The sequence below is a fragment of the Stegastes partitus genome, unplaced genomic scaffold (assembly GCF_000690725.1).
Source record: "Stegastes partitus isolate 25-593 unplaced genomic scaffold, Stegastes_partitus-1.0.2 Scaffold67, whole genome shotgun sequence".
NCBI classification, from domain to species: Eukaryota; Metazoa; Chordata; class Actinopteri; family Pomacentridae; genus Stegastes; species Stegastes partitus.
The window spans coordinates 449935-477496 of record NW_007577798.1 but is presented as its reverse complement, the minus strand read 5'-3'; the positions used below and the strand labels follow the sequence as shown (position 1 = coordinate 477496).

Here is a 27562-nt window from a genome sequence, read left to right as displayed (position 1 = left end):
GAATCCATCAGCTGTCTTAAAAACTCACAGATGCGGCTCAGTTTCATTGGTCTCTTCAATGATAAGCTGAATGTAAAAAAAAAAGGAAAGTTCACTGTTTCTCTCCAGTTTTGTTGGCAACTCCACGGCACCCATTGTGAAAAAGGTTGTGCACTGACAGGCTGCGCCACAGCGTTACGTTTAAACGTTTAAACAGCGGCGTAGAAGGCATATGTGAATCAGAGTATACTAAATGTAAAGGAGAGACTGAGCATGGAGGAAACTCTACGCTCTACTTTACAAGGCCTGCTATGATCGTCGTATGAAAATAAAAAGAGGTAGGCAAATTCTCTCCACTGCTCAGGAAACACTGACAGTTTAATAAGATGCAGAAATGGGTATGTAGTGCTTATCAAACATGCTACACACAAAGCCTGTTTTAAAAAATGACAGTCCAGCACAGCATGCTTAAAACAAACCATCCAATCTATTAAAAACTGTTTCCTTCCTTACACAGCTTGTTGCATATTGATAATATTAAGACTTGAATTACTTTCTCATGTAAACAAGGAGACAACAAAACACACGACTCATGCATGCATTATCATCTCCAGAATGTAGAACAATAGTAAACACAGACGGATGTTACTGCACAGCATATTTAGTGGCTTCGGCTTGGATTTTTCTTTTTTTTTTTTCTTTTCTTTTTTTAGGTTGCGGGAGAATGTAAGAGAGCTTTGTTAATACAGAAATAAAACAACCACAATTCAGCGCATCTTCTTGTCTCTCCTACTCCCTGTCTGCATGACATCATTAAGAGAAAACGACATGAACGCAATCTGCTCAAGTTCACTTTCTTTCCCGCACTCCATCAGGCACGAAAACTGATCCTTGTCCCCGTTGTAAGCCAGGTCTGAGTACCCGCTTGGTCCGCTGTGGACGATCCTGGGCCGGTCCCATCCGGATGAGTGCAGAGGAGATCGGTTCAAATACACGCCCATGTCCCTCCTGGTGGACTTGTTGGTCGGGTGCATGAAGAGGAGCCAGGTTTGCGTGTCTGGTGACAAGAGCGACGTGCCACAGGCTTTGCTTTCAGCGTCATCGTTTGGGACAAATTCAGGAGCAGGGAAGCCAATGACGCTGCCTTGACAGCCAGAACGTGGCTCAACCAGCTCTGAAGCCATGTGGGGCTTGTCAAAATACACGCCGCTGTTTTCACTCAGGGCCTCGCATCTGTGGCCTCCGGCATTACGGGCATTGCAGTAAAGATGACTCCTGCCCTCGTGATCTATGATCTCTGCCATTTCACACTCACATGACTTCTTTTGAAGCATCTTACCAATGCGCCATGTCTGTCCAAAGTCCTCGCTGTATACTGACAGAGCACGCGGGTAGACTGTAAAAGGGATGGGGAAAGAACAGCATCTGTAAGGGACGTAATAGGCGTAAGCGGGGATGATCAATCTGCCGTTCTCCAGCTGAACACCGTGGCCAGGACCCACAGCGAATGTGGCCCACTTGTGGATAGCTTCGCCAATCACGCTCTCTGTTAAGTCTCTCACTTGACTCCAAGTTTGCCCATCATCACTGCTGCTAACACAGCAAAGACGTGTCTTGTTCTTACCTGTGATGATCTGCTTACTCTCTTTTGTGTTTCCCCAAACAGAGATGAAAAATAAAAACAGAGTTTTGCTGTTTTTTTCAAAGACTGGGCAAGGATTCATAGTGCGGTGGTTTGGTAGGCATGCTGTCGTCAGCTCTTGACTGGATGACCACTGGAAAAACATAATAAAAGACAACGTTTAACAAGCTGATCAAATGTAATGTTGACAGGTTTTTTTTGTATTAAAGCAAAGACTTCTGTTGGTTACTGAGTGGAAATAATAACCTGAACAGATCCATCTTCTTTCAGCGTTCCTCTTTTCATCACAAGTATTTTGGCGTCCTGGTCACAGGGCGAGGATCTTTTCTCTGCAAAGGCGAGGAAGGTGTGACAGTGCCTCAGGTAGATGAGAGCAGGAATTCTGTATGTTATCCCACTTGGCTCCCTTTCAAACAAAGTTGTTTTGACAGGTTCCTCTCCGCTGCCACTCTTTGATGGCCTGTTTCCCATGGTGGATCAGAGTTCCTGTGAAGAGAACAGGTTCCAAATGCATGACCAGCCTTAGCTTGTTTGATAGTCTTGTTATAACAACCTTTAAAGCAGACTCACTGGAAGAGTTCACACTTCAGCAGCTCCTCATAGACACAGATGAGTGCATTGCTACCAACAGCGTATACGGTGCGTGCATGACAAAGCCCTTACCTTCACTTGTGTCTCTTCACATGTGTCACTCTTGATCTTTAGCATTATACCGTGTAATTGCAGGAGAAACCGGGGGACCTCTGATGTTCACGACACTGATGCTGGGGGTTCATCAGAAACGAAGGCGGGCGCGGAGACGAGAGACACATTCACCCTCACTTCCGTGTTCGCTTAGGCGCCGCTTCGACTAAACCAGACGTCGGGTTTACTGGCTTTATCTGCCGGAGCACCGGATATCCCGCTCGTTACGTGTGTCGGCATTTTATGGTGCCACACGGCATCTAGATAGTCCACAAGGTCGCCACTAATTGCAGGAGCGTTATCAAAACAACCCTCCCACCGCAGTAACGCCTCCCCGTTGCGCAGCTAGCTAGCTAACCGGGTGAAACGAACACCGCTCAGACGTAAACATGCCTCACCTCGTAACTATTTGCTCACGTTAAATAGAATAAAGTGCTGCGTAAATGTACCCTGGCACGTTTAATGTCTTTAAATACTTCAAGTTGGCTCGGCGGAGCACTATCTTATCAGCAAAGTTAATCTTTGATAAGCTCGGCTCACCGGTCTCTTCCGCTGTCGTGTGTGAAAGCAGCGCGACGTCGCCTCCTGCTGGACGGGAGGGGCAGCGCGCCTTCCCCGCTGTTGCTAGGATACAGAGCACCACACTGTGGATCAGATGTATCGGAGCAGCTCGGTTTGAGAACAAAAAAAAAGGAAAAAAAAGAAAGAAAAGAAAAGAAATGGACGTTTTTGAACTACTTTTAGCTTATAACAGCATGTCGCAACTTGTATAAGAGATCAATCGATTTCAATCAGGATGGCTTCAGGACACAATAAGTTTGCTGATGGGCAGAGATGTCTCACCAACTGTTTCCCAGCAGGGACTTTACACCGAAGAAGAAGAGAAGGTGAGTTTAATTATGTGTATTATTATTTATTATTTACCATTTCCAGTTAAAAAGAAAGATCATTCTAAGACACTATGATGCAGCAACATTCAGGAAAATAAGAAAAGATATCTGTCCAGTTCTACCTAAAGCTAAAGAAGTGTCATTTATAACGTAGATGACATTTACCCATCGAACAACTTCTTTATAAAAATGTAACTTTAATAATAACTCACATGGAGTCTGTGAAAGAGAAATTGAGGCAGCAGAGCATTTATTTTTCCATTGTGAGTATGAATTTTGGACATTTCAAAGTTGACTTCATTCAAAAAAATATCTCAATGCACCCTTTTAACATGTGCTTAATTAAAACTGATGTATTGTTAGAGGAGAAAAACTTTCTTTGAAATAACGTGATTCCAAACATTTTATTCATCAATGTAAATATGTAAAGACTAAACCCCATTTTAATGAATGGAAGACTGAACTCAGAACATTCCCAAAATCTCTTCACTATATGAAAAATAAAAATGCCAAAAGACTTTTCTCCTTGTTGGACTTCTTCATGTTGCTTCACTGACATCCCCATCTTAGTTTGTTATTTTGGTTATTCTGCTTGTTAATCCTTTATGTTGGTGTTCATCTTTTCTAAAGCTACTTCAACACTTTGAAAATGTCTGTGCAATGTTTCTACATGCCATGTTTTTTTTTTTTACATTTTTAAAGAGACCAATAAAGTTTATTAAAAAGAATAAAAATAAATTAGTTATTATTATCTTCCTTTGAGTTAAACTATTAGCCTACTACTGATGTAGAAGCCTCATATAATGCTGGGAATGCTGGGATGTACATACAGAAATGAAGAGATATTAATTTATCTTGAGAGAAACAAGTCAAAGAAATACTAATAGTCAATGCTTTATGATGTTATGTTCCCAGAAATGGAAGAGGGGTTCAAATCTTGTACCTAAATAAAAGTACTAATATCACAGTGCAGAAATACTCAGTAACAGGAAAGGCTGTGCATTTCAAGAGTTACTTAGCAGTATTTCAAAAAAAAAAAAAGAGAGAGAGAAAAAAGGGACTGAAAACTTTTCTTTTTCTTTTTAGGAGACATTTTAATCTTTAGAATCTTAGTGCCTTTTGGCTGTTGTGTTTTTACTTGTTTTTATGGGTTTTGATTCCAGTTGTAGCACTTTGAGATGGGTTTTTATAATGTAAAGTTTATATATATATATACAAACCCTAACCCTAACCCTAGCCCTATATATATATAATATTTATTATTTATATTTAAATACAGTCCATCCATCCATCCATTATCTATACACCACTAAATCCTCACTAGGGTCACGGGGGGTTGGAGTCTATCCCAGCTGGCTTAGGGTGAAGGCAGGGGACACCCTGGACAGGTCACCAGTCTATCACAGGGCTACACTTAGAGACAGACAACCAAGCACACTCACATTCACATCTATGGACAGTCTTGATGACAGATGAGGCAAATGTTTGAAATTCATCCATATTCAGTTGCACAGCAGTGAAGGCTTTTGCTCCCCAGGCTTATAGGAAAACAATAGATTCAGTAAATGTTTGATCCAGGACATTTGTCAGCAGAATATAGATCTTATTGGATTATGTAAATGATGTGTAATTTTAATGTTGTTGATAGTTTGCGCAATAATACACAATCAGTTCATCATTTTGGATAATATTCTAGCAAAAATGGCAAATTTTCACTTGTTCCAGCTTCTTAGTTGTGATGATTTGCAGCTTTTCTGTGTTTTATATGATTCACAGAATATCTTTGGACCGTCAATTGGACCAAACAAGTCATAAATATAGAAATATATTTCTACTATTTGTGGGAAGCGAGATAAAGAAAATAATATTCATTGATATGAAGATCACAGTTAGTTGCAGCCCTGTTGGAGTGTTCACTTTTGTGAATCTGCAAACAACATGTGCTGACATATTTTTACTCCTTTTTCTTGCCTTCAAGGTGCCGGTCATTGGCTTGTGGCCTACAGAGAGGCAGAGGAGCAGAGATACAGGAATGTGCAACGGAGAATAAAAGAGACTTATAAAAAATGTGAGCACACGTTGGCTGATGCTGCTCGCGGTGTCACACTAGATCGACTCTTCCTGGTAAGAAACTTGAAATCTACATCCGTCAGAGCCGTTTATCTGGCAGAAGACTGCAAAATCAGGCGTTTGTTTGTGACCTCGAACAGCTACAAATCTGAGCTTTCTTCTGTAGCTCCGGCTACATTGTGTGGATGTTCCTTCTGAGCTCTGCTCCGTTGACATCAGTGACCAGAAACTGAATTCTGTAAGAGCTGTTTTTTTTTTTTTTTTCAAAAATAATTTTATAGTCTGTGGGTAAAAAATGAGTCAAGCTTTTTCCTGACTGTGCGCAGGTCGAGCCAGAAGACTTGAAGGTGTTTGATAATGTAGCTAACATCGATGCATCTATTAACTTCCTCTCTTTAGGTGAATATTATTACCATATTTCATGCAGATTTACCTGCAGCGCGACTGTGTGCCTCATGTCACAAATTGTCTCCTGTGTGTTTCTTAACAGGATCTTTCAGCAGTTTTGTGTCTCTCAGAGAACTAAATCTGTCTTTGAACAGAATTTGCAATATGACATTTGATGTTACTGACTTCCCTCATCTTGAGGTAAGATGACTGACTTTAATTAATATTGGATATAAAAACTGATATTCAATATTTCTAGCTGCTTGGATGATGATAGATGTAGGGTTAAAATCTTAATCAAATAATACCAGATCAGGGTTAGAACACAAGTTAAACTAGAGAATTAATAAGTGTGAGCTATTTCTTTTATTTTTATTTTCTCATTATGATGCATTTCATTCCTCACAGGTTTTGGATTTGTCCTTCAACCATCTATCACCTGATTGTATTGTTTCTCTCGGTCGACTTCCACGTCTTAAAGTCCTTCATCTGACTGGAAATAAGCTTCACCGTCTTCCTCCTAATCTGGCTTCCTCAAACTGTGACCCCGCTCAGACGTGAGTACCTTATTTTCCATTAAACAACATTATAGGAGTGACTTTGCGCAGAGTTTGTTATTGGATTTTTGCTCTATTCATAGCATTCTTACTTCTAATGGAAAAACTCTTTCCCGGTGATCGAATAAACTGTCAGATGATAAACTGACTCGTCTCTGTTATAAGTTTTCCTCTTTTTCATGTTCGCTTTCATGTAACTTTAGGCGAAAAAAAATCTAAAAATAAACACACTTCAACAACATCTGCTTATTTGTTCTGAGGAAAGAAGTAATAGTGAGTGTGGTTGTGATACCGACTGCGTACAGAGGTCAGAAAAAAAACCTGCTTTCAATATAAAAGTTATTGCAAAAATCTCAGATATGAGTCATTGTGAAGCTGGCAGAATGAAAAGCAACCAATCTGTTTTATTACTTGTCTTCAACAGCAAAATGTGAATTTATTATCTAACCCCAGGCCAAGCTGGTTTTTATAAATATTCCTGCAGAAACACTTGTTCAGATTGATGTCCTTTATTATACTATGACAATATCTTTTTTTAATTAAATGCCATTTATCATATTTGTAATGGTTTCAAAGTCCAAATAATGATGCAAATGTTTTATAGTTTTATAATGATCTTTCAAACCAGGTATGTTAGTCATTATTTTTGTGGGTTATGTGTCAATCTTGATCAGTGCTTTGGTTACGATTTCACATCATAACGTGTCCAAATGGTTTCAAACTGACCAGGAGGGGGTGCACAAATGTTCCAAATTCACACAACTGATCCTGGTGAAGTAAATATAAAGACATTCAATACACCTGCTGAACAGACAGGTAGATAGTTGAGCAGAAAATACATTTAGTGTAAAATATGTTACTGTAATGATAATAATAATAATAACTGATCAGATTTATATCGCACTTTTCTAGACACTCAAAACACTTTTGGCAATTATTCATTCACACACATTCATTCCGGTGGTGGTAGCTACGATTGTAGCCACAGCTGCTCTCAGAGGTCTGCCTGCCATTCTGCACCATAGACTGTATAAAAGATGGACGTAGCAACCGGCCCTGAAAAATGAAGCCAACCCGGAAGTGTCAAAAACCTGCAATATCACTACATCCGCTAGTTGCTGGCTCCAAAAAGCCCTGGCTCCCATAGACTTGAATTGCAAAAGAAGTGATCACTGATCACGAAATACCACATTCCTACAGCTCAGGATTTTTTTTAAATTAGTTTTCATAGTCAAGTCCAGAGATCAGGTGGCCAATCTGAAAATAAATCAATACTGAATTTTTAAAAAATCGTCAACATTTTGCGGGGCAAAGGGCGTGGCTGGCTTGATTGACAGTTGGCAGCGACCATACAGATGAAGCGAGCAGAAGGCGGTAAATGTGGGCGGGCAGAGAGGGCCCGCCTCTCAATCAATCTGACCAATCGCTGCTCCTATAGCTCTGCCCCCCTCTGACGATTTTTGTGTCACTGGCTCCAAAAATCTAAGATGTCAACCAGGAAGTAGCAAAACCCTGGCTTCATTTTCTCAGTGCAGAAACCAACGGGTGACGTCACGGTAGCTGCGTCCATCTTTTATACAGTCTATGCTCTGCACCCACAGCCCCTCTGACCACCACCTCAAACAATCTACTCATACGCATTCACACCAGGTAAGGTGGGTGAAGTGTCTTGCCTAAGGACACAACGACCATGACACAGGTTATAGGGCGGAATCGGACCTCTGACCTTCCGATCATTGACCGACTCGCTCCACCACCTGAACCACAGCTGCCCAATCTGATAAACTGAACTGAATCATAAAGCATTTAGTGTAGGGCTATGTGTAGATTTTAGGATGTTAGTGAACTGTACTGTTTGTCTTTGTTGTCCAGGCTGGCTAAAGAGGAAGACGTCCAGTTTAAAACTCTTGAAGTCCTGATGCTCGATGATAACAAGCTGTCCTCTGGAGTCTTCAGCAGTCTTACCAACCTGCCGAGGTCATGATGTAGCTGGATGCTTGCTCTATGAAACAAAGTGTTTCTTGTAATTCACAAAGTTGGTTGAAAAATGCATTAAACATATTTAACTGTCAATAACAGGCTGAACCATTTAAACCTACAGAAGAACCGTATTTCAGAAATACCATTCACGCACCCGGCGGGATGTTTAAAACCTGCACAGATTTCTGCTGAGGAGCGAGCAGAAGAAGAGGGACGAGGTAAACGCTCAGCGTCCACTTAATCTAATTTATAAATCTACAGTGGATCCATTTGTCAGAATTTCTATCAACAAGCTTAGAAAAATATTGATTTAGTCATTTTTGCCTCCCCACTCTAGGCCACGCTGGGTCAAATCCAAACACAGACGAACATTTGAAGAGCATCTCACTGGTAATTAAATCTATACTTGTTAGAGATGTTCCATTGCTTTATTTCACATATGAAATCTTTGCATAAACCTCATGTTCCATCACAGAGCGTTCACAAAGACAGCTGGGAGGAGTGCTGCCAAGGATCTAGTTTGCCGTTTCCACAACTTCAATACCTCAGTTTAGCTGAAAACAAGGTGTGCTGCTGTTTTATATGAATAAATCAACTCTGGTTCTTTTTGACAAATGAGCTAACGTGCCTCACCAGTGGTTTGTCATCAGATTAGTGAGGAGGAAGCGCTGATGGCCGCCGCTCTTTTCCCACTGCTTCGTGAAATCGACATTCACTCCAACCCCCTGACCACGCTGAGGAGAGGTAATCTTCAGGCACAGTGGACAGATTCTGTGGTGATTTTAGAATTCAGAAATCACCTTCATGTTTTTATGTGAACACAGGAGACCTTCCTGTACTGACCTACTACCTCCAAGAGAGACTGAAAATAACAATAAAGCGGAAGAAGACACCAGAAACCGCGAAGCTCCCGGCGAAACTGCTCGCTGATCCAAAATGGAAGGTTGGATGTGTTTTGCACAGACGATGTTGCGTGATAATAATCCTCCAGACTTTTATGTATTGTCGCAAAGTTGCTCAAAGGAAAGACAAAAAGGAAGGGGATCACATATGACCATTTTATTATGTATTATACACATGACAGCTCACAGTCCAGGCAGCACATCTGAATTAACCATTTATTTCTGAATGATGTATATTCGTGTTTGACTCTCTTCGTGTCCTGCTCTGGCACAATCAGAGCGAGCCTGACAAAGAAAGTCCCGGAGATCACAACCCTTCCCTTCTGGCAGAGTCTGAGATTCACTAGATTTGAGAAAATGAACACAATATGAACAGAGAATGTCGTATAATGCAGGAGGAGAGATGAAGCGCAGATCCGTTAGGGTGTGTTAATTGGGTGGGAACCGACTGGACTGACTTTGTGCCTTCCTGAGCTACTGTGAAGCTCCATTCGCGCCGGTAATATGTCTTTTTCGTTGTCGTTTTTTTTGTGCTGCAGACGGAAGAAAAAATCCCAAAGGTGTCAAACAAGCCATTGTTGATGAAGACAACTTGCCCCGCTCAAAGTCAGGCTGAGAAAAGTCAGGCGACTGTCAAGGGAACAACCGGATCTGAGGGCAAGAACAGCGGAGGCCAAACCTTCCATGAAAACACGCAGCACTTCTTCATTACTCAGGTATGTCTAGTTTTGAAGACTAAAGGTTTCCCTCAGTCAGGATATATAAATTCTATAACCTTCGGTGGCACATGCATTAACGCCTTGTCTTGACATTTAAATTAGTTTCCCCTTTTCACTGAGAGATGTTTTATGTAGTGAAATTTACTGGATGTTATTTCTTGCCCAGGCAGCAGATGTGCCTGACTATAAATTCCATCTTCCACCTGAGGAGAAAGAAGCGGCACGGAATGAGGAGAGAAACAACCCTCAACGATTCACATGCGACAAACTGCTGATGGATGCAAAGCCAAATCCTGACGCGCTGAAGCCCGTCGGTGAGGAAAGACGGAGCGAGGAAAGCAGTTTATTTTTTGTATATCGTCCTCAAGCACTAAAACGTTCGGCCATACAGTCACCCCACAGAGAATACTGATGGTTTTTTTTTTCTTTCAACAGGAATTCAGACAGCTGTTAGGATGCTGGAGCACACACTGAAGAATCTTAATGTTTACAGAGACTCCAAACCAAAGCTTGATAGCATCCAGACGCCATACAGAGAAAGAGAGAAAAGGGTACATAAAACTGACTAGCACTCACATCAGGGCTGTCAAATTCAAAAAGAATCTATCAGTGTTATCACCTGCATGTCATTTCTGGACACAGATTAAGGAACTGCCACCTTTAAAATCGATAAAGCAGCCGGCTGAGAGGGTGGATGAAATGTTAAGGAGCATCAAAGAGAGCACAACAGTAAAAGTAGTGGCCTTAGGTATATACCTGTCTTATCGCCAGGTGAAACCAGACGTACAATCTTTTTTTTTCTCCCTCACTGTCTGACATTAAATCCAACTAAACTTTTCCTGTTTTAGGTCAGTTAGGATTACCAAAATTATTTCTGTTTGCTAAATGCCAGAATAATGAAAGAGAATTTTTTAGAGAATTTTTCACTACTTTCTTCAAAGTCAGAAGTTTACATACACTAAGTTTACAGTGCCTTTAAACCATTTGGGAAAGCCCAGATGATGATGTGATGACTTTGGAAGCTTTTGATAGGTTAATTGACAACATTAGACTTAATTGGAGTGTTTTGGTGTGAAATGTGCGTATCAACCCCAGAACAAAAACAAAACACCCCAGCTGAATCTGGTAAGAAAGTGTCATTATCCAAAGTGAAACGAGTCCTGTACCAACATGGGCTGAAAGGCTACTCAGAGAGGAAGAAACAAACCTGAGAACACCATCCCAACTGTGAAGTACGGGGGTGACAGCATCATGTTGTGGAGGTGTTTTACTGCAGGAAGGACTGGTGCACTTCATAAAATAGATGGCATCATGAGGAGAGAAGATTATGTGGAAATATTGAAGCAACATCTCAAGACATCAGCCAGAAAGTTAAAGCTTGGTGAGGAATGGGCCAGAATTCATCAAACCATTGTGAGAAGCTTGTGGAAGGAAACCCAAAACATTTGACCCAAGTCATACAGTTTAAAGGCAATGCTACCAAATACTAAGGAAATGTATGTCGACTTCTGATTTTAAAGAAAGTAATGAAAAATTCTCTCTCACTATTCTGGTGTTTAGCAAATATAAATAATTTTGGTAATCCTAACTGATCTAAAACAGGAAAAGTTTAGTCTGATTTAATGTCAGACAGTGAGAAAAAAAAATGTTATGTGAGTGTATGTAAACTTCTGGTTTCAACTGTATATAATGAACTTCAATGATTTTACCTTCCATGACGTCACCTCTCTTTGTACAACTCAGGCAGTGCCATGCAGAGCACAGACGTCAACGGGGAGGAGTATAAGGAGGCTCTGTCACTGCTGACGGATATGAAGACAAAGTACAAGATGGTCCATAAGAAAACAATGGAACAAGTAGGAAGCCATGACGGAAATATCGACCAAAACAAAGCTGAACCTTTGCCTGTGCAGAGGATTTAATTCACATTCAAGTGCTGAACTGTCGATGAATGTTGCTGATGTTGGTGTGCGTGGATTTCTTGAGATAAATACACCTCATGTTACAATTAATAAAAGCAGTGGTGAGTTATTCTTGGATGTTGCAGTGCATCTTATTAAAAGTCCCTCTCAAGCTGCTGATTTAACTTCTAAAGACTCATCTGTGTGTGTCAAAGTTACATATTTAGAGGTTTTTTTTTCCTCATGAAATAACCCCTGAAAAAGGCTTAGATGTAGCTTTACATTGTTGCTTTATTCTGCCTCCTTTTCTGTCCACCCCTAAAACTACTCTAGCACACCAGCTCCCCTACAGCGCTGCTCAAACACTGTGCAATTATTCTACAATACACAACTGCAAGTTGTAATTATGGAGTGATTCAGATTTACATGTTTGAGCCAGAAACCAGTTCTGATGAGGAATAATGATACAGGAAGCTCTTATCTGCAAGCTGAGTCATCAAAATGGAAATGTTCAGCCGTGGTGTTGACTGCTTATTTCTAGCACATAAAAAAACGCCATATGAGGATTGATTCCTTATTGCCATCATGGAACTCCCTAATATGCAAACTTCAGAACCAGAAACCTGGAGGCTGCATGCTTGTTAGATATGATGGTGTAGCAGTATTATATTTACCTACAGCTGTGGAGTTCAGCTGTAGAGATTCATGCAGATGCAAGAAATAGTTGTGACTGTGTGGCATCTTCAGGAACTGTGTTTCTCCCTGCTCCAGTATTAATGAATCTGATGGTTTTAAGCAGCTGCGTGGTCACGACCAGAATTCATTTGCACGCATTGTATGCATCAAGTGTTTGCCAGTAGAATTCATCAATAGGCATAAAATGTTGACATGATGAACAAAAAGAAGTTTCTACATTTTCTGTGATATGTTGTAATATTTCACAAGCCTCCACCTCCTGAATTGTCCTTCAGCAACGAAGCACTGCTGCCGGAAATGTGACGGCTCTGATTTTCTCCATTCTGGGATGAATACAAGAAAATTGTGTAGATTATTAGCACAATAAAATCCACAATGAACTCTTTGATAATTCAAAATATGAGTGTTGTCTATTCATATTTTAGGGTGAATCCTCTTTGTAAACTTTGCATTAGTACTATTTACCCTTAATGCTAAAATATAAAACAAGTTGGAAGCTAAAAAAGTAGATTTTTAGAGCTTTCATGCATTTAAAAATACTGTTTATCCTCGTTCTGAACCCAGCATTCTCCGTTGACATTTTTATTGTGAACTATCCTTTGATTGAATTAGCTGTAATCTTTATGTATCAAACAGAAACATGAGTATTTTGTGCAGCAGCATGCAGTTGCTTTTAATTTTGATCAGATCCCTGCAGTTCAATGTGATGTATAATTCACATTACCCAAACACACAATTTACATTTATAACATGTTATCACACCAAAACTTGAAATGCCAAGTGTGATATTACTACAAGCTGAGAATGGAAACTATTCTAAATTTCTAGTCGTGATTTATTTATATGGTTCATTCCCCTTTTGATTTCATGGTGAGGTTTTTTTTTTTTTCTTCGGTCATCTGATTTCTATTATTTGTCTTCGGAGCAGCTTGCAGATGTGGAATGCAGGTTCGGCCTCGGTGGAATAAATCAGTTGGCACTCTGAGGATGTTTTATGCAGGGATTCAGCGTTTCTACATTCATGCCGGGATATTTCCCGCTTCTGTATGCATGGGATGATAAATAATGTATGTGTTGCATACAATATGCGCTTATGGAGTAGAATTCTCATTGTCACTTTTGCTTCATTTTAAATTTTCATTTCAACCGTATCATTAATTCAGTCAGAATTGTTGGGATTCCTCTGGAAAAACTTCAATTTTCATCTTCATTCAAAGCTAATTATCAAATAACTTGTTTAGATTTTTTTTTTTTTTTTACAGTAACCAAAACTCAAACAACTGCACATTTGATGACAAAAAAAATCAACTGATTATTTCATGATCATGAAATTAAAAAACCTGATATTAAGGACCCTAAAAGCACTGTTAAGATGTGTCAGCAGTGTGTTATTACAGTGTAGTAAAGCCACAAAATCTCAGCTATTACATAATAAATAGATATTTACAGACAGTATATGAAATGTGGCCTAATTTTCTATTGAAAAACATGTTTTTTTTCTGGTAACAGTTTCACATATCGAAAACAATCAGCACATTTCTGACTCATGCTATCAGACGAGCACCTGACCTTCAGTCTGTGGTTCCGGTTGGGGTCTTTTCATCTCTTGCGGTATATTTGATGGTAATGAGGAGACTGTGCCAAATGGCAGAGACACTACAGAAATACTATTTTCCAGTTCATTGGAGCTCAGTTCCACTCAGCAGCGCTCGACTGTGTTACAACGATATCCCACAGTACCGGACACCACAGCTGCTAAAAATCCGTGACGCGTAATGTAATTTAAATCTATCACATTTGTGTATTGTTGTGTTTCTCTATAAGACTTTTACTGCTCTCTCTGCTTCCCTACAACTCAGTAAAAGGCCTTCTGAGGATTTGTTGTTGGTTTCAGTAAAATGATGGAGTTTGTTCTTCAGCCAGTGAGTCCTGGCACTAACTTAATTTTGCCTGACCAGAACGCTGTTACAAGGTAATTTTGATGTGATAATGATTTGTACAAGCGGCTACGGTTACATAAGAGCGCTTATTTCATGTTCTTTGATGCAAGAGAAAACTTTGACACATACTATGGGGCAAAACACGTCACTTTTCCACCATTCTGGGCAACAATCAGTCACACTATTAGCTGCTATATTCCAGGAACATTATGGGAATCCACTGATCTTATTCCAAACTTACAAAACTCTTAAGTAACAGTCGGAAACTATTTTTCTCCCACATGTGCATTTTCACAAGAATGGTGAAGAATTACATAACTGAACTTAAATAGCCATCAGGGTTGGTTTTTTTCTTCTTATACACACCTTTTTTTGTCTTTGTGGTAGCGATTCCTCTGTACTCCCTGAAACAGTTACACATAATATTTCATATTATGCAATTTGTATCTTCTCAAGTAAATCAAATTAGTTCTTTTCTTGCATTACCTTTAAATTCTAGCCAGCACAATAATCCTGGACATGTAGCTCAACTGCTACTGATCAGTCATAACCGGAGAAACATATACTTGAATCTGTCAGCTTCGTTTACATTGAGAAGATAATTTATATAAATACATGAACAGATTAAACACAAAATATACCCCAATAACTCCTGAGAATTTTTATGTAAGCAAATCAGTTTTGGTTTATTTGGAGTGCAACATATCAGATACCATGCTTTTAGTCACTATGGTCCAAGCTCCAAAAAACACTGGACCCTACACTTCCCACAATGCAACCTGATGGCAAATGTTCACATCGTATTCAAACTCCATGCCCCCAGTTTGTAACAAAAGATACACTTTCTTAGCATAAGCTGAGATAACCCAGACGACGCCTCTGTGACGAGGTTGTTTCTCTGCCTTCAAACATCAAGATGCTCTCATACGGCCACTAAAGGCCTCATGCAAGCATTTTCACAGTTAAACTTTGATTATGCTCCCTTATAAATGCACACATGGACAGCTGCAGACACCACAGACACATGGCTGTTGTCATGCTGCTTTGTAGTTTGCTTGGAGTCTGTTTGGATGCACAGTAAATCTACATATTCCACACGTGCACACCAGGTCCAAGCATTTGCATCATTGCAGATATAGCATCGTGGCTGCATGCAGACCTATAAGAGCAGCGCTATTCTGTCTACATCTACATGTATGAGGGGTCATGAGGAGGTATAATAGCAACAACTTTGTGTCCGTAGCGTCCAAAGCTGTCCGTGTGCACGTTCATAATGGAGTATAATCGAGGATGGCCTAACTGTTACTCAACTTCATGTTTAAAATGTGTGAGAACGCTCCCTAGAGTTTCTTTCTAAACACGTCTGCCATGAAAGCTGCAGAGATTTACAACGACTGGCCTCATGGCGGCACGCAAGCTAAAGAAGTGAAAGCAGTTTATTAATATGACAGATCGCTGCCAAACTGGAGATAATTACTCAGCCAGCATATGTTCTGCAAATAAGGAAAGTTATTCCAGTTTCATTGTTATCATGCCTGTTTGTATTTTTATTGGACTCCTCTTCGCATTAAGATCAACACAGAACAAACAGACAAAAAGGCTCAGTTCTGCTTCCTCTGTAGCCTTGTTTGCTCTTACCATGAAAAACTGATGAGGTGAGTTATTAACTGAAAACACATTTCATCCATGCTCTTGGTGATATAACAAAATCTGGCAGGAGAGCAGGATTCTCTGCCCAAAAGCAAAAAATAACAAAAGACACGGTGAAGAAAGGCTTTGATGGTGTTGGTCGTAGGCAAGACAAATCTGTGTTTATATGTCTATATGTGTATTTTTTTAATTTTTTTTTTCTCCCTCCGTATATTTGAACACAAAACAGTTTCACATCTGGAGCAGTCATCACGGCAATCAAGCCGGAGAAATGTTTGGGTAAGATTTGTTTGACTCTCAAATTGAGGGCCAACAGTTAAGCTTTGAGAATAACCCTGTGGAGACTCAGACACCAGATTTGGCTCAGGAAGAACAGGCCTGAATACCTCATCAACACTCCTCATTACTCAAGTGCCAAATGAGTTCACTGCAGACTGGACCTATTCATTATTTCTTTTGATGGACAATTGAACTGTAACACACTTATCATGTAATCCTGGAAAGGTTTCAGATACTCTGGCTGACATCGGAAAAGAGGCCATGATTAATTACAGATCGTAACTGTAAAGTTGTTGTCGCTCTTTCTTATGTTGCGAGAGAAAAAAAAAGAAAAAAAGAAAGACCTCACTGTGATCTGCCTTGAATAGTTTACAGTCATTACAAGCATGTGTTTAAAATGTTGACCTTTAAGCTCAGCCGCTCGGGGTAACAGGACGGAGACTAAAGTGTTCATGACATGTAGCCCGGTATTGTCCATGTTTTCTTGGCCGGACTCCAATCATCAGCTAAAATGATCAGGGCCAACTTAATTAACGAGAGGGTAAGGGTGTAAAAAACAGAGCCCTTGATAGATTTCGGAAGTATTTTGATGAAGTATAAACTCGGGGGTTCTGCTGAGCACCTTAATCAGCTATGAAAGCAAACACATCTATCAGACTTAATTAACTTAACACAATTTGGCTCCCTTTGAATCAAAAGACTGCCTGATTGATTTGCAATGCTTCAGTTCCTCACAAACACCGCATGCATCTGTGAGGAACTACTTGCTGCAGCAGATTAGGGGGAAATATCCCATTTAACTTCTTTGAAATGAATGCAACTCAGCTGCTTTCACTTGCAGGACTACAGTATGTGATTATTGCCGAGCTACAAAAAAACCTAATCTGCAATAATCCTGTGTGAGCATTAACGCAACCCCGAGCGGTGTTTTCTGCAAGCGTGCACGAATCGATGTTCTCTGACTTTCTCACAAAGGAAGCCGCACATGAAACAACTGCCAAACAGATTTGTTAATATCACAATTTTGGCCAAGAAGTGCCTCCAGTCCTGGGCCGAGTCGTGACCCCGAGTCTCACATTTTCTTCACTTCCCACTGGATCCGGGCTACATGGGCAGCGGGGTGGAGTACACATACACAGAGAGCTCACCAACTGTATGATTTATACCTAGTGACTGCCCCCAGCTGTTACAATTGCCAGAGCCAAGACTAAGCATGCATAGCGGAATTAGCCCACGAGACGAATTCAAACATCCACAAAATGGGGACTGATAGGATTTCCATCAAACATGACAAAAGATGCCAAAACATGCAGCTAAGGAATGTTTGTTGAAAACAACCCGAACATTTGACGTCCGTTTTCGACGACCTGCATGGGAAAATGTAAGTTTAATGCTGCCAGTTGAAGTTGGCAGCATTAAAGTAGAACGCCCCTTTCTCACCCTTTTGACTGGAACAGAATCTCTGGGCGACTAAAGGGAGGCTGTTGTAAACTGTAAGGTCCAACACGAAAATATGACGGGCTTTTTGTGAGAGTAATGAAGGCATGCAAGGGCAGTGCGTCCGTTTCAAAATATTGTTTCATGCCTTTAGTGAGAGATGGACAGAGCTGTCTGGCGCAAAGTGTGAAAGAAACACAATGAGTCATTGTCTAAGGGGAGGGGACAGAGCGAGCATGTCGGGAGTTCACAGAGAAGGGAAGCAATATTATTCTGGAGCGCCCACTCAGTCTACCAAATCTGCAGTTGCACACTGACTGAGTCATGGGAACCACAGTGATAATTTGACACCTGTTGATCAAGCAGGCCTGCAGAAAGACTGCACACAGTGCTGCTGAGCAAAAAAAAGAGTGTTGCTGCTCTCACACATCTCGCTTACATCGATTCATTGCACCTTAATATTTCCAAGAACAGGCCACACTCCCATTAATACCTTAACGTCTGCTTCGTGGTTGCTCCGGTGGAATCGTTATCTATCATCTACCCCGTTCACGCAGTGTTTCATAAATGCAGACGCCTCTCAGTTTCTTGGCCTACATTTAGACCAAACAGCGCTGTCGTCCCTCAGATGATAACAAAAGTCTCCACAACAGAAACTCAAAACATAAAAACCAGAGATATGTTTCTCATTAAACCATCTAAGAGGAAAAACAGGGAACCAGAAATGTGGTTTTCATTTCAAACTGCACTTTCATTTTAGCTGTTAATATATTAGAATCTGCAGTCAATCTTGTCAATTTTGTCAAAAATCTGTCAAACATACATATATATATTTAAATTGCACTTCACATGATAAAAATATATTTTTACAGTAACATTTTTGGCCACTTGGTTGTGAACACATCATAAAAAACTCAACATTTGAATTTAAATGACCAACCTGTCTACAAGCATTTGCCTATTTATTCATCCAGCTAATACAAAACAACATTCTTGTTCATTTAAAAGCATGTTCCTGACTACCAAGTGACTCCAAGTCCAATATTCATTCTGTTTTTGGTCTCCACCAGCTCCTTACTTATACTGGCTCACGACTTGAAAAATGTTTCATTGTGTTAGTCACTAACTTTGTCCGTGTTGTCTGTTCGATGCTGAGCAGGTTGTATACAGCGAATACTTTTTCTGTGATCAGCTGCTCCTAAGGCAGAGAACAGAGCAGTGGAAGTGAACCAAAACAGCAAAATTGTGGGTCGAATAACAAAAACCATAAAAGTTCCACAGATCTGAAGTCAAATGCAGCTTATGAACATCAGCATCAAGCAGTATTTTGTGATATAAAATGTTTTACTATAGCTGCTTTAATACTGGTTTCCCCACTAGCTTGAAGTTTAATCACATCATTTGTGAACTATATTTATCTATATAATGTGTTGCTGTCAGAGATTAATAGTTCATCCAATCAGCTCTTTAAAATATTCAAACTTCTAGCTCAGAAACTTCCCTTTATGCTAAATGGAGCTGAAACTGTTTCAGTTCCTCCATCCTCACCGCTGTGACCAATAAGAGGGACATAAAATGGACGTTTAGGCACATATGGGCCAGTAAATTCTCATTTAATTGTTAGGGGAAGGCAGAAACACTACACAGGTGTCTTATCACGATCCAGCAGCTGATAAGTGATTTGAAAACGCTGCTGTTAGGAAACTATAACGTGAGTGCGTATGCGAGAGTTTTGGGGGTGATGAAAGTTTCAGCTTCTGCTTTTGATTTTCATGCCTCCAATAACATTTCATTTCCACAGTTTATCCAGCCTTCCGGAGCTCTATTTAATGGAAGCCTTCAGGCGATTACAGCGTTGGGACCGCTCCGCTGTAGCCGGTTTGCAGACCATTGATGAATCAGCAAATCATTCTCGAAGACAGCTATGAGCACCGAAGAAACATCTTGTCTCAGGTTCATATTCCCGCTGTTTTACTGCGGTTCACTCTGTGTGAGTAACAGCCAGAAACGAATCAGACGAACATTTCACCGGTGTGAAACCAGACAAAACTTTATAGTTTAAAAGTGTGAGCAGAGGTACAGAGTGCATTCAGCTACAATGACTGTGCCCGCTGTAAGATACAATTACTTCAGGTATGCAGAGTTGTAAAATGGCAGACTATGATAACAAACCAAATCCTGTAGCTGCTTAAAAATAGCTACAGAAGGTCTATATTTGACAAGTAAGAACTGTTAGGGCTGTTTCCTCACTAAACAATACACAGTTACTGCGTATTTACTCCCCTCCTGCTACTTCATGAAAAAAAAAAAGCATTTAAACAGTCAAAGGTATATACAAAGAAATCATACAAGACCCAATACACTTTAAATAAGGTGACGAAACCTCAGCTTGTATTTACAATAAATATGTCGATGATCATAACATCCTTAAAAAACCTTTTACATTCTAACAAAATGTGGTCCCTTGCGCAACTTATTCAAAAATACAAATTACTCTCATATAGTTAAGCAAACTCGTTTGAGAAATACTGATGTAATCTATTACTTAATAAATGCACATGAAAACGTCACAAAGTCCCCACCCTGAGGTTTATAACAGGATGAGGCCGCTCTGAGCGCTACACTCCACATTCGTATCTCGTTAAGTGCTTCCAATTTAATCCATCGAATCTAATAATGTTTGAATTATTACAAGTGCAAGTTTTTGACCAAGACAGTTATCAACAATGCAGCTACGGTCTGTGTTTTGTAACCTAATAATTTACAAAAAAATAATATGTGATGATTAAAACATGATGGACAATAATGTATCAATTAACTGATTAAAAAAAAAACATTGTAAATGAAAAATTCCACTCACAAGAACGACCTCCAAATGCACCACGTGTCCATTAAGTACGTACGTCTGGGTGTAGTGATCGAGAATACCGATATAAAGACTATCACGGTGAACACTGGCCTTCGGTTTGCTTGGGATTTAGGAAAGTCACCATCTCCCGAATGCCGTCTTCACAAATCGTGGTCTGAGGCGCTTTACTCAGATTTTCTCCCTCGTCTTTAAATTTTTTCCACGTCTCTAAAAAAATGAACTTGAATTATAAATCAGACACTATAAACATAATAACTTGAAAACAATTTCTCCTAAATATGTAAAAGCATCAGAAAGAACAAACCTTCATCGAGCGTTGTGAGCAACGTGTAATTCTCTGGATGATCCACGATGACTTTTCTTTGAACATCATCGATTTCCATTAGTTGTAAAGCACCTGTATAAATGAAGAACTCAGATAAGAATCAGAAATGGGACAGCTATGCTTAATGATGGTCTTAGATCAATTCTTTTCAACAGTTTGGAAAATACACTCTTATTCCTTTGGTGCCAAGAATTAGATTAAAAGACTGATCTCATTCTCTCGTTGTACATACAAAGCCTCAGTGAGTAGGTAGTTAGTTTATTTTAACATAAAGGCAAGAAAAATGGGGAAATGACTACATTGGCCCAAAATCCGCTATCACTATTAAAATTAGTTGAAAAGCCATTGCTAGCTGTTTCCTCTCTTTATGCTAAGCTAAAGTAAGCAACTGGCTGTAACTTGATATTAAACATAAAGAGTGGTATCAGTCTTCACGTCTAAAGGCCATTTCATGTTTTCCACGTCTGCGAGACGTAAATTTAATTTCAATCAGCTGTCCAAGTTCACGAGGCACATCTGCATGCATCCCAAAATATACAACATTTTAGGAACATGCTTGTATTTATTTCAAATTTGCGGGTATCTATTTCAGCAGGAACCTCAAGACTGGTTTTAAAGGTCCCATATGCTGAAAATCCATATTTATTGTGTATTCTGATTGCTGAAGGTGTTAAGTAAAAGCTTTTATGGTATAAAAACCTCTGCTTCCACCATCATTAAGTTGCCCAAAAACTAGTTCACCTCCCAGCTTTACAAGCCAATAAGAATTTGATCCAGGTGTGATGTAAGAACTGATTAACCAATAGTCATCCAGCTCCATCACAGATTCAGACTGTGTTCTCTTCCTGAAGGGGGCGGGGCTAGCAGCACATTGGTTTTCAGAGAGAAACAGCTTGTTTAGAACAGCAATGAAACCAGGAGTTATACAGCCAGGGTGAAATGAACCCTCTTGCGGATGTTTAGAGGTAAAACATTGAAAGACACAATGTGAGGACGTTGATTAATATGTTATAAGGGGCCACAATGTTGGATCTTTAAAGGCCAGTTTTCATGAAGTTTTGCTTCAGTAATTTTAACAATATGTTGAGCGAAATATGTCAAAGCTAAAAAGAGGTAATTGAATATTCTAAAATTTAAATTTTGAGACAGCTAAAATTTAGATACCGACTGTTTTTTAGTTGGTGGTTGAATAAGTGTTGTTTCACTGACATTTTTCCAATATTTAAATCGCCAAAATGTGGCTTATACTGACTTTTTGGATGATGGATAAAAAATATTGGGTCAGTTATGGTTGAAAATCAAACATTCATTCCACATCAGTCATAACATGTGCTTTAAATTTTGGTTTCAATGTTGGGCCTAAACGTGGATTCAGTGCTTCTGCTTGACAGCATCTCTCTGTTGATAAATCTGGTTTTGCAATTGCTTTTTGACTGTGTCGACTGAAGACATTCTTGATCATGCACAACTTTACAATTCATCATTCTAACAGTTCTACTTTAAGTGGTCGATTGCTGGACTTTGGAGGTGCTTTGATTTGTAGCTCCATGCTTTCCGTTTGACGGAATTTCGAAATTCTCAAGAAATCCTGTGCTATGTCCACCCACTGTGCTATGGGATGGGAAAGCAACAAACGTTGGCAGCAGGCTTTTCTGTGGTGTTTGGCACACTTCAGGAATAATCACTGATATGGTGCTGTGGTCCGATGTGTAGCCAGCTGCTATATCCTGTTATACGAGTGCATATTGTAGTATAAAGGCAACTGAGTGCATGTCTGCTGTCCGTGTTCGCACAGGGATGCAGAAATTGGCCTTTAATCTTGGCAAGAAAGTGAATAAGCACATGTCGATTTTTCCTCATTAATTAAGTACGGTACCTTCTACAGTGTTCCACATTTGCACCTCAACCTCCGCAGTACTTTGTCTTTCAACAGCAATGATCCTGACTGGGTTGGGCGAGTCAACTTTCAATGATGAATCTACCTTATACACCAGGAGGTTATTTTTATATCCGAGATAGCACTGGGTCTGGTTACTTTCAGCTTTATTCTCTGGAGAAAACAAAACAGAGAGAAGTTGGGTGAATGATGTTTACAGCCAATCAACATCATATCACAGTTTATTATGTTACGAGCTCTGATTGAGTACCTGGACAAGTCTTGCAGCACTTCCCCGCTGATTTCATAGGGTGTTGGCATGGATACTGGCTGGGGCACGTGATGCGTTTGCAGTCCTGGAGGCCGTCAGTACAAGTGCACAGGATGCATTCCAGGACCTTCCCCAAAACTGGATGCCACATGTCTCCATGAGAGTATGTCTTGCCATTGTATAAACACGCTGAGAGAAATGGAAAACATCTGAGCATTGTGCTGCATATGGAAACAATCGTAAAGTTGTGAGGAACACGTCTATAAAATCAAATACCTATAAATGATCTTTCTGTTTTGAAGACGTCTCACCTCTTTGGTGTTTCCTCTGCAACAAAATCTTCACAGTGGTCTCCGAAGCCCCTTTGAGGTTAAGTTTACTGAGGCTCAGGCCTCTGGGAGAAGCCTTGACCCTGGGGGGAGTGGCCCGGTCGGACCGCACCCTGGTCTGCTCGCCAGAACACTGGTCAACTGAATGCCTCTTTTGTTAACACAGAAATAAAAAAAAGAATTTAGTTATCCTTCATCTATCCAGCTATTGGCTTCACTTTCTTTTCCCTGAGTGGTAGCTGGAAGAGCATCATATCAGACACTAAATCATAGAGCTTGGCTCTTACATCTGAAGCAATGCCGACATTGCAAAGTTTTTCAGCAGTTCAGATGAAACAATACTAAAATCCTGCAGTCCCATTATCGGTCCAAATGGTCCGTGGATCTTGTTTTTAATTATCGCAGCAAAATGGATGTTTCAGGGCACATCAGAATATTGTTAAGTTAAGCAAATAACTCTACGGATCCTTAAGGGAAAATAACCGATTCGATTGTCCTCTTTAAAGTGTGGCTGCTAAACTGAAAACACCACTTTGGACTACAGTATAACATATTTTTAAAGACAGTCAACTTTCACATAGAGACATGAACGTCTAACATGTTAAGCAGCTTGTGACAAGAGCAAGAACATACAACGCCTCTGTTCAGTTGCTGGTTTCCATCCTCGGTTGATGAGGACCCGCTTGTGCCATGATCTAAGAGAGAAAACATGGAACCAAGTGTAAGGACTATGTGATTACGACAGAGGAATATGGCAGCAATTTCATTAGAGCTGGGATGTAAATCATTATAATTGTATAACTGGAAGTAGCTGACTTTCATTGGAATTGTGTACTCATATGATCATACTGTGTTGTTGTTTTTTTTTTTGCTTGGTCTGATTTAGCCAATTAAAGTGGAACAAATTTCGCATTTTGCATCTATTTCCACACTCTGCTAAATATAGCGTCAGAAAACACCCTCATTAGAAAACACCCTTAACAGTCGCCCACATTGCTCAGCTCTCCTCAGCATTGTAAATTCCTGAAAACTGTTACACCTGATTGGAAACAGAATAAAGGCATTTTCTCGGCTCGGAGGAGTTCGACTACCTTTACACACCAAACAGCAGGTATCTGGAACTGAAACTGGTGAGGAACAGGTGATGGGTTGGCATGTTTTCAGAGCGCAGAAGATGTTTCCAGTCTGCGAAAAGAAAGGGAGAACCACCACCCACAAGCCAAGCCATGAGACAAACAAGATCGAAGCGTATTCCAGTTGGAAAACTGCAATGAATCATAATCGGAATCTCACAGTTCTTTTTCTGTGATGCGAAGGGAACTAATTAATAAGCAAATCTCTGGACTGTGACAATGAAACAAGTTACTTTTGATGGAAACATGTTTTTTTGTTTTACTGATTTAAAATCTATACCAGGAATCATTTCATTACTGTCACCCTGTAGACCCAGAAACATCTGGTACCGAAACACGCTCAGCAGCTTAACGTCTCCCATCACATCGCCTTTTAAAAGATAAATTGTTTATGTCAGTTTTCACATCACTTCCAAATTCTCCTTCGATATCTGCCGATCGCAACCGAGTTAAGCCAACAAACAAACCAAAGCAAGATGTTTTTCACCGGCTACAGTGCAAAAAAAAAGGCTGTAATTTAACGACGCATTTCCCCTTTCGCTGCACAACAATAACAGCTCGAACTCAGTGGGGAGAGGCGGCAACATTACATCAAAAAGACAACACACACATGATGAACTTTTGTCGATTACGATGGGTATAAACAAAAAAGAGGCACATGTGGAGGCTCCTGTGGTAATTTCGGGGAGCATATGTCCTAATTCCTGGAAAGACACCGCATTAAGCACTTTTACATTTCATGTTTATCTAATCATTTTTATGTTGTGCTGGCAGTGCTTCAGTATGGTTTATGGGAAACAAAGGGATTCTCAGAATAAGGAGAGGAATTTCTGAATATTTAGTAGGAAAATATTTTATTGCACATTCACTACTGGCAAAGATCTGAAAATCCCATTTGAGTTCTTTTCAATTTCTTTCTGTTTTATTTTTGAAGGTCTATAAAGCACATCTGCAGTCATATTTAATAAAAGCAGAAAGTCAGATTGAACTTACAGAACATGTGCACATAACACACTGGTTGCTCTGCTTGAACGGGAAGAGGTCGTGTTTAGTGAAGGTCTCCCCCGGCTGGTAAATACTTCCATTGTACCTGCAGGATTTCACCGAGGCTCTCAGCCCTGCAGGGATCCTGGGTTCATCTGAGGAAGGACACATCGCACAGGACAGGAGGCTGTAAAATCACATAGCTTCTCTCTTAAGCTGATGGAGGGTGTTTTGGACAGAGGCCGGTCCTACCTGTGCATCTTGGACAACACTGCTGAGGCTCAGCTACTGGGTTTTCACATGGCAGAGCGGGACACTTGATTGTGTTACATTTCACATGGCCTGTCTAAGAGAGAGCAGAGTTTACAAGCGTGAGGTGCCTTTAAGCAGCTCTTCAGCACATTTCAGTGTAATATTCCTTTAGTTTGGTGAGGTTACCTCTGTGCAGACGCAGCGCATGCAGAACATGAAGCCGAAAGGCTCCAGATAGGGATGCCAGCTGTCTCCTGGACTGTATGTCTTGTCTTTAAAAGTACATACCACCCCGGAGCCTGGGTGTCAAGAATGAGGAGAAGGATGAGCTATTAGGAAACGCATATGGCGCAGATTAAGCGATCGACACAAATTAAAGGCATTTTCATGTAAAAAGAAAACTTCGAAGTAATGCAAACTGCACTAAAACATGCAAAACTCCAAATGCAACTGCCTCCACTTCTTCTCAAAACGTTTTTTTTTTTTTTGACAAATAGAAAATCATGATTAAACTTTTAGTCTTCTGTGACAGTTGTAGTTAAATAAGCTTTACAACAAGACACGCAGCGCAACACAACATGAGTTCAGCTGCAGCGGAGTCCGAGCAAACTTTTCTTATTTGAGTCACATTTTCATGCTTCTCCGCATTTAAAGCCCCACACGTTTGATCAAGACAGAATAAGCATCAGCAGGGTCTGGTCTTACCTTTCCGGGGTTTTAACTCTGCAGCTGCAAACCAAATGATGGAAAAGAAGAAAAACGTGGACTTCATTTTTTTACATGTGCGTGACTGAGTCTTCAACGCGCAATAAATATGTGTTTCTGCAGGACAGAAACTGCAGGACAGTGTGAAACAGGGATATAAAAAAAAGGAAAAAAAAAAAAAGAAATCCAACATTTGTCTTGGTTAATCTATGGCGCCTTCTTCAGGAGACAAACAGGGATGACAGAGCAGTGAACGCATCATCCTAAAATAGAGCAGCCGGTGACCACAGAACAGGAGGAGGAAGTGTTGAGCTGTTTACTCAAGTTTAATTTGTCCACACGGTGAGTAAAAGCATGCATTAATAATTTCGCTTAAGTTGAGGTATTGGTAGAGAAGGGTACTCAAAATATTAAAATTAGATTAGTTTCATTTTCGCGTTGCTCACATTTTAATTGCAACATAACCTTTGAATATGGCATTTAGTAATTCATTTTATTTTTTTATTTTCTGCTGTTCGATTAATACCATTTAATTTAACAATAATAGACCCAGGACAGAAGTTACAACTTTACTTAAACTTTATTATCACTAATTTACATTTTTAATATAATGTGAAATCACCAGGGATGCTTAGCCTACCTTAGCACGGAATTCAAGCTAGCTAGGTAGCCGGTGGAAAGCTAACATTGCTAGCTATGAACTCACGCACAGCACACACACACACACACACACACACACACACAAGCAAAAAAACAAACACACACAAACACATGTGTACACGGAAAACACATTTTTACATTAGCAGGTATTTTTTAGCCTTCACTAGCAAAGAATTCAAGCTAGCTAGCTAGTGCTAAAGCAAGCTAATATAGCACAATGTTGTTAGCTTAGCATAAAGTCAGCTAGTTAGTCTTTTAGACAAATAATGATACATTTTTTATAGCTGGTTAGTTACTAGGTTGCTGTAACTAATGGTGGTTTACATAATTTAAAAAGTATGTACACCAGAGTATTGAAAATCATTGGCGTCCATTGGGTGGGAGGCATCGTACCCTATATCAGTTCTAATTTTACACTTTTAACATGTTACAAGCAAAATTTTAG

General features: G+C 40.0%; 3 protein-coding genes across 3 annotated transcripts; 1 reads left to right on the top strand and 2 right to left on the bottom strand.

Moving 5' to 3' along the window:
• Positions 1-447: 447 nt before the first annotated feature.
• LOC103353315 (sialidase-4) lies at positions 448-2293 on the bottom strand. The gene is made up of 3 exons (XM_008276230.1): positions 2285-2293; positions 1868-2107; positions 448-1754 (listed from the first exon to the last, which is right to left on the bottom strand). Exons 2-3 carry the CDS (start codon positions 2090-2092, stop codon positions 747-749), a joined length of 1233 nt encoding a protein of 410 aa, XP_008274452.1. The 5' UTR covers positions 2093-2107; positions 2285-2293; the 3' UTR covers positions 448-746.
• A 792-nt stretch (positions 2294-3085) lies between these two features.
• xrra1 (X-ray radiation resistance associated 1) lies at positions 3086-11845 on the top strand. Its single transcript, XM_008276231.1, has 17 exons — positions 3086-3192; positions 5174-5319; positions 5432-5503; positions 5592-5664; positions 5756-5853; positions 6061-6209; positions 8082-8186; positions 8289-8407; positions 8527-8579; positions 8665-8754; positions 8840-8933; positions 9014-9132; positions 9631-9807; positions 9977-10124; positions 10246-10361; positions 10453-10558; positions 11554-11845. The coding sequence occupies exons 1-17, from the start codon at positions 3102-3104 to the stop codon at positions 11730-11732; spliced, it is 1935 nt and encodes a 644-aa protein (XP_008274453.1). The 5' UTR covers positions 3086-3101; the 3' UTR covers positions 11733-11845.
• Positions 11846-19732: 7887 nt separating this feature from the next.
• chrdl2 (chordin-like 2) lies at positions 19733-26568 on the bottom strand. Its single transcript, XM_008276228.1, has 11 exons — positions 26458-26568; positions 25939-26051; positions 25753-25846; positions 25510-25655; positions 24475-24568; positions 24017-24078; positions 23366-23534; positions 23055-23243; positions 22784-22957; positions 20887-20979; positions 19733-20789 (listed from the first exon to the last, which is right to left on the bottom strand). The coding sequence occupies exons 1-11, from the start codon at positions 26522-26524 to the stop codon at positions 20656-20658; spliced, it is 1335 nt and encodes a 444-aa protein (XP_008274450.1). The 5' UTR covers positions 26525-26568; the 3' UTR covers positions 19733-20655.
• Between the last annotated feature and the right edge of the window lie 994 nt (positions 26569-27562).